Source organism: Microtus ochrogaster, chromosome 19 (assembly GCF_000317375.1).
Source record: "Microtus ochrogaster isolate Prairie Vole_2 chromosome 19, MicOch1.0, whole genome shotgun sequence".
Taxonomy (NCBI): domain Eukaryota; kingdom Metazoa; phylum Chordata; class Mammalia; order Rodentia; family Cricetidae; genus Microtus; species Microtus ochrogaster.
This window is the reverse complement of record NC_022021.1, coordinates 32,483,816-32,494,585: the sequence shown is the minus strand read 5'-3', so window position 1 is coordinate 32,494,585 and position 10,770 is coordinate 32,483,816. Positions and strand designations below refer to the sequence as shown.

At 42.8% G+C, this 10,770-nt stretch overlaps 1 protein-coding gene across 2 annotated transcripts in view; it reads left to right on the top strand.

The window, feature by feature from the left end:
- C19H5orf22 (chromosome 19 C5orf22 homolog) overlaps window positions 1-9,759 on the top strand; it is a 16,461-nt gene extending 6,702 nt beyond the window's left edge. For both annotated transcript variants that reach the window (XM_005356644.3, XM_026783837.1), the window contains exons 4-9: window positions 960-1,386; window positions 3,002-3,064; window positions 3,423-3,544; window positions 5,040-5,106; window positions 7,538-7,677; window positions 8,731-9,759. In XM_005356644.3, coding sequence (XP_005356701.1) covers window positions 960-1,386; window positions 3,002-3,064; window positions 3,423-3,544; window positions 5,040-5,106; window positions 7,538-7,677; window positions 8,731-8,863 — 952 coding nt within the window. In that variant the 3' untranslated portion in view covers window positions 8,864-9,759. The remainder of the gene's footprint in view (window positions 1-959; window positions 1,387-3,001; window positions 3,065-3,422; window positions 3,545-5,039; window positions 5,107-7,537; window positions 7,678-8,730) is intronic.
- Window positions 9,760-10,770: the final 1,011 nt, after the last annotated feature.

Sequence of the window (10,770 nt, the reverse complement as noted above, 5' to 3'; positions counted from 1 at the left end):
AGAGAGAGAGAGAGAGAGAGAGAGAGAGAGAGAGAGAGAGAGAGAGAGAAACAGTGCACAATAAATCTTTAAAACAGAAATCTAGGACTCATGAAATTGCTTTTCATGTTAAAAATATTGTGTTTATATACTTTAAATAAAGCTATAAAATATATCAGAAAGACCTGTATTTAGAGAAATTTTTCTTATAATTTTTTCTTAAATAAAAAACTTACATTTTTTTAAGTGTGTGTGTATCTGTCTGTCTGTCTGCATTTGCCAAAGGAGGCTAGAAAGGGGGTTGGCTACCTTAGAGTTAGGGTTCCAAGAGGTTGTGAGCCATCTCTTATAGATGCTAGGAAATGAATTCTGGTCCTCTGAAAGGGTGGCAAGTGCTCTTAACTTATCCGCTCTCCTTCCCTTTGTTTTCTTATTTGAGTAACAATTTCCTTCTGATATTGTTGCTTACCGCACACACACCAAACCTGGGTAGCAACTCTCCAGTTCAGAAAAACTAGATTTTTCTGTTCTTTCTTTCTTTTCCTTTCCTTTTCTTTTCTTTTGTGTGTGGTCCCATACTCGCACCAGCCTGCCTTTCCTTCACAAGCTCTGAGATTACAGACAAGCATCACCGCACCTGGCTCCTTCTAGCTTCACGTTCCATGATGTCTGGAGCCGACATAACTTCCCACCTTCGTGCTCATGGCTGGTCAGCGGGATGGGAGAGCACTGTTGCACACACCTGTTTTCCTATCACAGTCACTGACCAGAACCTCCGAGGTGGCCACATCTAGCTGCAAGGTGGACTATAAAAATGCAGTCTTTATGTCGGGCAGTGGTGTGCCGCTGAGAACGTGGAGAAAGCCGTTTCTACTGTGTAGCGGTCCCTTGTTTTTGTCGGGGGTGCCTTATTTCTGCAGCGTCATAGTAAAGTCTGCTCTTTGCTCAATCCTTGAAATATTCTTTTCCCTTTGCTCCAGGGTTACCAGTACAGATTATTACTTCCTAAGTGATGGTCTCTTTGTACCTGAAGACCAGCTGGAAAACCAAAAACCATTGCAGTTGGATGTGATCATGGTAGAACCTTACAAACTCTGTAACAATCAGGATGACAGTGACTCCGTGTCTTCTGCAAAGAGGCCCAAGCTGGCACTGGGCGATAGAGAGAGCACTTCCTCTGCTAATGGGGACCCTTGCTCAGAAGAACTGTCAGGGGATGCAGGGACCCCAAGAAGTGACCATGCTTGCCAAGAGACATCATGCTCATGTTCTGGAGGCCAGCAGTACCAGAGCCCAGCCAGCACTGGGAACATTCTGGAAATGCTGAAGGATGGAGATGCATTTGTTTTAGATATTGACTTGGATTTTTTTTCTGTCAAAAATCCCTTCAAAGAAATGTTCACTCAGGTAAATGTGGTCTTTTGGAAGCATAGATCTTGACAATTGCATGGCATTTCTCTGTATTACAGGTAACAAGCTTTCTGCAAACATCTGGATAATTATCTTCGGCTTAAAGGTCATGTTTTCTGCCACATATTCTTCTGTTCTTTTCCAGTCTTTTAAAATTATATATAAGCTTATCATCAACCCTAATTAAAAATTCCAAAATCAGCTGGGTAATGGTGGTACTTGCCTTTAATCCCAGCACTTAGGAGGCAGAGGCAGGCAGATCTCTGTGAGTTCAATACCAGCCTGGTCTACTGAGAGAGTTCCAGGACATGTTCCAAAGCTACAAAGAAAACCTGTCTGGAAAAAAAAAAATTCCAAAATCTAAAATACTGCAAAATACAAAACTTTCTATACACCATGATGAATTGCATCCATAAAGTCCCCAGGTAGAACTTCTGCTTCAAAGCATCCATCTCAGGTAAAGATATCCACCTACATTATACTTTGTAATTTAGTAGCTATATTTGTATTTTTTATTACATGAACTTTTTTTATTTTGGGTGACAGTGGCTCATGCCACAGCACACATGTGGAAGTCAGAGGACAACTCTCCAAAGCCAATTAATTTTAAAATCATCAGGCTTGGTGGCAGGCACCTCTACCCTCTGAGCCATCTCTCTGGCCTAGCCGTATTTTTTGTATGAACAGAGATAACAAAGCAAAGCATAGTGGTACATGCTTTTAAGGCCAGTACTTGGAAAATAGATACAGAAGATCATGAGTTCAAATCCAGCCTGGGCTATGTGGAACCTTATTGCAGAAAAAAAAATGATAATAGGTAATTCCAGTTTGTTCCATCTGTGTCCATCACTAGCTGTGTCATCCTGGGAAAGATACTTGCCTTTCTGGCACTGTAAACAATCACCACAGCCTACTAAGTGAGTACCTCAGTAGTAGCGCACTTACCTAGCTTGCTCAGGGTGTGCACCCCCTCCCCCTGTGCTGCAAAATCAGTACTTATATAATAAATGAGCCCCAGCTCATAGTATTGTTAAGATCAGCGAAGTACTGAAGATGTGCTGCAGTGTTGTGCCTAGTACATTTTAGCTCCTACCTACCCCTGGGCCAGATGCAGCCACTTAGAAATGGAGCTGTCTAGTTAGGTTTTTAAGGAGTCTACTCCTTTTATTTAACTTACAAAACCTAGCTGTGTTAGGCATCCTTCTCTTAACTCGGGTTCTGTATGTCAGCATTCCTTCTGTACACCAGAGGTCTCTGTTGCCAGGGAAGTAGCTGCGTGGTACACGTGGGGCATCTTCTGTCATCATCACTGCAGACATGTGTCTCCCACGAACAGCTACAGTCTTTAGAGTTTGGGATATATCCATTCTGTTAATGGTATAGTGTTAGTCACAATTTTATGAACTGTTACCCTATTCGATAATTTTTATACTATATTCTGTCCAACTGAATAAACTTGTCCTGGAAAATTAGATCTGCTTTGGAAATCGAAAGTATACAGTGTGCTTGATTCTCCCAGACAAACATTGAGATGCTATCTCAGATATTTTCTTATTTATCACTGGCATATTGTTGGAAACCCTAACCTTGGGGGTTTTGTTTTGTCTTACAGGATGAATACAAAATTCTACAGAAACTTTACCAGTTTAAAAAGCCTGATAGTAACCTTACTGAGGTAAACCCTACACTTTATCTACCACTAACTACTACCTTACTTTTGTTTTTTGGTTGTTTATTGTAAAAGAGTTTGTATAGTTCTAGCCGGCCTCCAATTCAGCCCCCTGAGTGCTGGGGTTGTGAATGTGAACCTCCTTGCCTGACTTTAATAATATCTTGTAGCTTATTTAAATGTTCTCAGCTCTCTGGGTTCTCTGTGTGCATATAGATATTCACACATACATGTGTATTTTTTTGATAAGTGCCTCAGTACATAGAAAATCTTTTTAGCTACGTGAACTGGTATTTTCATAATTCGTATTTTACTTGTTTTTTAAAGGAATAACTGTAATCTCCGTTTTTCAATGTTTTTAAAGGAAGATTTGGTAGATATTGTTGACACTCGAACTCACCAATTAGAAGACTTAGAAGCAATTTTTGCTGATTTGTGTGATGGTGATGGTGAAGAAACTGTACAGAGATGGGCTTCAAACCCTGGGTAAGACCTCCTAAACATTTTCTTCCCCAAATCCTGAATTGTCCTTTCTAGCTACATTCCAAGTTTGTTGAATGGGTTGCTCTTTAAATTAGACTCAAGGGTTAGGGAGATGGCTTACTCAAGAAAGTGCTTGCCACATCGCCATGAGGACCCGAGTTCAGATCCTGAGCATCTATTTAAAAAGCCAGGCTTGATAGTAATAGGGAGGCAGTAGCTCACTGGTTAACAAGCCTAACTGAATTGATAAGCATCCGGGTCAGTGAAAGATTCTGTCTCAAAACTAACTAAAGACGCCGTCCCGTGTTGACCACTGCCTTATTGAGTATTATTGACATGCTCTCTGTCAAAGGATTTGGGGGTGGAGACAGGAAGATAGGAGTTGAAGGTCATCAGCTACATATTGAGTTACAAGCTAACCTGGGCTTTGGGAAATAAAGTTACTTTTCTAAAATAATAGTAGTAATTACAAGTTTTGTTAACAAGATGACCAGGTGAGATGGTATATACCTTGAATCCCTGCACTCAGGAGGTAGAGGCAAGAGGATCTCCTTGAGTTCCAGGCCAGCCATGGCTACATAGTGAGACCCTGTTTCAAATTAAAGAAGATGGTATTGAGCAACTTTTTATTTCTCAACCATCATTTGAAGCATGTATCCATGGTGAAGCTCTACTTTTTAATCATTAATGTTTTTTGTATAATGCTGAGGGCTAAACCCGGAGCCTGAGGTGGTTTTGTTTTGGGGTTTGTTTTTTGGTGTTTTGTTTTGTTTTGGTTTGGTTTGGTTTGGTTTGGTTTGGTTTGGTTTGGTTTGGTTTGGTTTGGTTTTTTTTGTAGCTTTGGATCCTGTCCTGGAACTAGCTCTTGTAGACCAGGCTGGCCTCAAACTCACAGAGGTCCGTCTGCTTCTGCCTCCCGAGTGCTGGGATTAAAGGCGTGTGCCATCACCGCCCTGCGCACTGAGTTATATACTCCTGTCCTGGTTAGGGTTACTATTGCTATGATGAAACACCTTGGCCACAGCAACTTGGGGAGGACAGGATTTATTCAGCCTATTCTTCCACATCACAATTCTTTACCAAAGGAAGTGAGGAACTCAAGCAGGGTAGGAACCTAAGGGCAGGAGCTGATGCAGAGGCCACGGAGAAGTGCTGCTTACTGGCTTGGTCCTCGTGACTTGCTCAGCCTGCTTATAGAACCCAGTACCACCAGCCGGGGGATGGAACTACCCACAATGGGCTGGGCCTCTCCCATTGATCACTAATTGAGAATATTCTCTACAGGCTTGCCTACAGCCTGATCTTAGGGAGGCATTTTCTCTGTTGAGGTTGACTCCTCTCAGATGACTTTAGCTTGTGTCAAGTTGACATAAAACTATCCAGCACAGCTCCTAACCCCAAAGCATGATTTAAAAAAAAAAATATCTAGTATGCCATTTGTTGCTAAGGCTAGTCAAGGTTATTGTGGTGTTTAATGACTGGGGTGGCTTTCTTCCAGAATGGAATCACTAGTTCCACTTGTACAGAGTTTGAAAAAACGGATGGAAGTACCAGACTATGAAATGGTAAATATTTTATATCATTGTAAAATTGATACAAGTAATTTTCTGGGTGGAATTTTTGTTAAAGTGGCTAAGTCTGTTTATGTTACTTATTTATATTAAAGAGTGACAAAATACATACTTTTCAGAAAAAAAATTTAAAAATAGTTTTCCAGGGGGGGTTGGAGAGATAGCTCAGCAGTTAAGAACACTGACTGTTGTTCCAGAGAACCTGGGTTCAATTCCCAGCACCCACATGGCAGCTCACAGCTGTCTGTGACTCTAGTTCCAGGGGGCATAACTTCCATAACAAAACACCAATGCACATAAAATAAAAATAGATAAAATTACAAAAAGATTTTTACCTTGAAAAAGATTCTTATTTTCTCTAAGAAGCAAAGGTACTATGAATCTTTTATTCATTTTTTTTTTTAAACTATGGCTTGCAACAGGATCTCATGCAGCTGCCTGGCCGGTAACCTTCTAACCTAACCCTCACCCCTAGCCCTTAACCCCAACCCTAACCTCCTGCCTCCACCTCACAGTTCTGGTATTTCAGGCACACACCACCATGCCCAGCTCTTACTACTTCTCTGGGGTTTTTGAGCTTTTACTGTGCTTGTCAATAGTCCTGTCTCACCTCACTATCCATAATTTAGTCTGTAGTTTCTAATTTCATCACTTTGTTGATTTTTTTTTTTCTGTTGTCAGACAAGGTTTCACTGTGTGATCCTGGCTGACCCAGAATTTGCTATGTAGACCAGGCTGGCCTCAAACGTCTTGTGGAAAGTGCTGGGGATGAAGGGGTGTGCTAGCATGCCTGGCATCTGTTCTTACTGAAGCTCTTTTTCCTTTCTCTGAAAACTCACTCGGTCATAAACCAAAAGAGAAAGAAGACAACCGTGTCTGGGTGCGTTTTAAATGTTAGTTCTTTGTCAGTAGTGACTGAGTGGGGAGACAAAGACATAGTGCTTGAAGCTTTCTAAGTCATGTGACTTACAGTCCTCAGGGCTCTGACTCCATGTCCTCACCGTCCTCACAGCTCTGACTCCATGTCCTTACAGACCTTAAAACATTCTAATGCATGCTAGGTGGTGATGCATGCCCTTAATCCCAGCACTCAGGAGGCAGAGGCAGGTGAATCTCCATGATTTTGAGGCCAGCCTGGTCTATAAGAGCTAGTGCCAGGACAGGCTCCAAAGCTCCAGAGAAACACGCTCTCATAAACACAAATCAAAAACAAAAAATTCATATCCTTATCATCCTTAAAACGTTCTGACTGCATATCATCTTATAGACCTTAAAACACGTATTTTCTTTTTGACCCGATATTTGAGAAAACTAGAAACTTTAAAAGTTGAAGTGAAGCCAGGAAGGGTTTCTCTATTGTTTCCACACTCTGGCAGTGGCGGCTCTAATAGCAAGTTCCAGCCTAGCCTGGGCTACATGCTTCCTTCAAAGTTACTCTGGGCCTAATAGCAACACAATCAGGTGCATTTCTCAGATTGTTAAAATGCCAGAGCTGAGACTCCATCCCCTTACCTCTGAGTCTGCTGCTCTGTGTCATCAGTCAGAGGAGTTTTAATGTTTTCTTTTGTTGTGGAATGCTGCCATACCTCTTTATTTGAAATGGCGTTTACTAACTTAATCGTCACTTATTAAATAGATAAGTGAATAGCAGCAAAAGAGTATCATGGTTAATGCTTGCTAAGCCAAAGCGTGCTCTTTTGTGAAAATGGCATTTGTTAAAAATAACACATCAGAGCTGGAGAGATGACTCAGCAGTTAACAGCACAGGCTGCTCTTTCAGAGGACTCAGGTTCAGTTGCTAGCACCCACATGACCACTGAGAATCATCTGTAACTGCAGTTCAGAGGATCTGATGCCCTGCTGTGGCCCCTGTGTGGCACTGCATACATGTGGGTGCACATATATACATGCAAGCAAAACACCTGTACACACAGAAAAAGAATGATGGGTGTAGGATACTTGGGGTTTGAAAGTGCTGATATACTAAATGTGTGTTCAGATAAGTGTGCATAAAGCATTCCTTGATTCTTTGTGCACGCTCTGTCTCATCACAGTGCACGTGTAGTGGTCAGACTATATTGATTCTCTCCTGCTCTTGTGTGGGTTCTTGAGATTGAACTGAGGTACAGCTTTTTGCGGCGAGCACTTTTACTGATGAGCCATCACACTGTCACCGTCAACTTTTATTTTTGAGATAAGGTCTCTCTGAATGTGAAGCTCCTTAGCTCAGCTTGGCTCACTGGCCAATGAGCTTTAAGGATCTGCCTGTCTCCTCACTGCCCCTAAGAACCTCCCAAAATCATTAAAGTGTCATTTAGAGTCTTTGTTTCCAGCACTGGGCTTGAAGCCAGTGCTTGTGTTTGCTAGGCTACACTCTACAGTGAGCTGTATACCCAGCTCATGGTGCCATTTTAATTTCTTTCAGGTTCACCAGGCTGGGCTAACCTGTGATTATTCAGAACTCCCTCATCACATCAGCACAGAAGAAGAAATTGAGTGCCTTATTCAGTCTGTGTATTATCTACTGAAAAATCTTCCAAAGCCTACTCTTGTGACAATTGCAAGGTATGTGTGACTGGCTGAATAACAGTCCATCACAGATGGCCATGTCCTACCCTCTGGAACCCATGGCTGTGTTGCCCCTGCACAGCAGAGGGGACTTTGCAATGTGATGAATGCAAGGGTTTTTAAGTGATTTATCCTAAATTACCTGAGTGGAACCAGTGTTGTCACAAAACTAGTAAAAGAAGTCTGAAATAGCATAATCAGAGAAGGAGCTAATATTTGGAAGGGGCCATACTGCCAGCTTTGAAGATGGAGAGTAGGTCTCCTCAGCAAGGAATGCAGGCAGCATCTAGACTAGTAAAGGTGAAAGGAAGAGCAAAGCTCTCCTCAAGCTATATTCTGTGAGTATGTACACACGCTCACAGAAGAGATGGCTAAGCAGTTAAGAGCATTTGCTGTTCTTGCAGAGAACCTGAGTTCTGTCCCAGCACCCAAAATCAGGTAGCTCACAACCACAGCTCCAATTCTAGGGTATCTGATGCCGATTCAGCACCCTGTGATGCACACATACATGGGTGCACACTCACACAACACAAACACACAAAAATAAAATTTTAAGGAAAGAACATTCCCTTACTCTGAAACAACACTGTGTCACCTATTCGGGGCTTGTGAGCATTAAAGAGCGGGTAGGTCATGATCTGGAACGATGGCTCTGTGGGTAAAGTGCATGCCACTTAGTACAAGGGCTGGAGTTCAGCCACGGTAGCACATGCTTGTCATACACACTTGAGAGGTAAAGGCAGGAAGGTCATGGGAAGCTTGAGACCACCCTGGTCTACATAACCAGTTCAAGGCCGTCCAGGTCTGCCTAGCAACATCCTGTCTCAAAGCAAAAGTACAGAAAGTTGGTCATTGTACCTGTCCTACAGAATAGCTTTTTAAAAATAATGATAAAGAACAATTCTTGTAAAGCACCTAAGGTAGGTAAACATCCTCCAGGTCTCAGGAACCCGTGTGTCACCTCAGTGACCGCAGCACACACGGCTGTCCCTCCACACAGAACGATTCTGTCATACTCACAGGTCCTTCCTCTTTCTCTCTCGGCTGCAGGTCAAGTCTGGATGATTACTGTCCTCCTGAACAGGTTGACAGCATTCAGGAAAAGGTCCTCGGTGTGCTGAGCTCACTCTACGGGACCCTGGACACTCACCTGGTATATTCAGAGGAGTCTCCTCCATGTTGAAGCTCAAAGAGCACTAGGCTCCTGTGCAATGGGTACAGCAGCAGGGCTTTTGTCTGTGAGTCTTCCAGAGGACACTTTCATTTTTTGGCTTTTTGAGACAGGGTGTCTGAGTAGCCTTGACTGTCCTGGAGCTTGCTCTGTAGACCACGCTGGCCTCAACCTCACAGAGATCCGCCCATCTCTGCCTCCCAGTGCTGGGATTAAAGGCATGTGCCACCACCACCCAGCCAGAGTACACTTTTTATGTTAACTTTCGGTTGAAATCAGTCAGATATTTTGAATCTCAAGCAAACATCAGTTGTTGAATACAGCAATTGGGGTAGAGGTAGGGGATGTTTGTTGGTTTGGTTTTATTGTTTTTACATCGAATCTGTAAACCCCAGTTGATGGGGACTCTTGGCTATCTTTCTTGCTTTCCATGTTGTCTTTGATTTCGTGAGAGATTTTTTTCTCTTCCCCAAACAGAGCTTTGGATTAGATGAGATTTATTTATTTATTCATTCAGCTGGTGCTTATTTAGCACTCTCCTCTGCCTGACACTGCTAAAGGCAAAATGCCTGGGGGACACGAGAGCAGCAATGATGGGCTCTGGACAGTCTCAGGGAAAGAGAACAGATGCGTCTCTGGCATGCAGTCATGCTCAGGCACCCTGGCCTTACAGGAAGTAACAGTCTCAAAAACGATGCCAAAAGATCCTTGCCGGTCCATGAAGATACTGTGCTAAGGCAGCCTGTCTAAGGACACTGGAATTGTGCCCTCGTTTTTGCTAATGTTCTCCAGCATTGTTTTTATGCCAGAGGTCTGGTTGAGTAAACAAATTTTTCCTTTCTGTTGTTACTTGTAGGTTTTTTGGTGTTTTGTTGTTGTTTGGTTGTTTGGTTTTGGTTATTTGAGACAGGGTTTCTCTGTGTAGCCTTGGCTGTCCTGGAACTCGCTCTGTAGACCAGGCTAGCCTCAAATTTGGAGAACTACCTGCCTCTGCCTCCTGAATGCTGAGATTAAAAGAATGCACCACCACTGCCTGGCTGCTTGTATTTTTTGATAATTGGAAAGACTTCTGGGGAGTTTTCCTTCAGGTTGTCATTGTGGGCCTCAGCTGGCATTTAGTCACCAAGTGTCACTTTATTGGCAGTCAGGGTCAAGGGGCTAGAAAGTTACTAAGCACTTTTTGCTCTTGTAGAGAACTGGAGTTTAGTTCCTAGCACCCATATGACACACAACGTCTTATAACCCCAGAGCTAGAGGCCAACACTCCTGTGGCCTCACAGCACCAGACACTTATGTACTAACCACATACAAACACTTAAATAGAAATAATCTTAAAAATCAAGATGAACAAATTTTTCTGATAAACCAACTTTTTAAGGAAAAGTAGGAAAACTACATCTTTGTGACCTGACAGAAATATCCAAGGCCATAGCTGCCTTCCACTGACCTCCTCGTGTGTCTGAGCTCTGTGGGGCCTCCCATAGGTGAGCACAGAGCAAGACAAGAAGTGAAGAATCATTTATTGCTTGAGACAGCCAGGAGAGCACTGGGGACCTTTTCCAGAGTAATCTCTCCCCAAATAAGGAAAGGAAGGAAATTGTGTTGGGGAGACTTGTACAAGTTTTTCCTAGAAAGACCTATCACTGCATAGAGAATATTTTTCTGCTGTATGCATTTGGAGATCATGCTTTATGTATTTATAAGCCAAGTTTGCTCTCGTGACCCAGAAGAAGTAGGCTCTTCTGGCTGGATTAAACTCGTGGGGAGGGGGAGATGTGCTTTAAGGAATGTAGCATCTCCCCTGCCCTGCCTCTGCAGACAACAGTGTTTACAGTGCTCGCTGACCACGGGAGTTATTTCCTCAGTTTACCTTCTTACCTTCTTCCTGCATTTGGCTTCACTTTTGTTCTCTAGTTGGT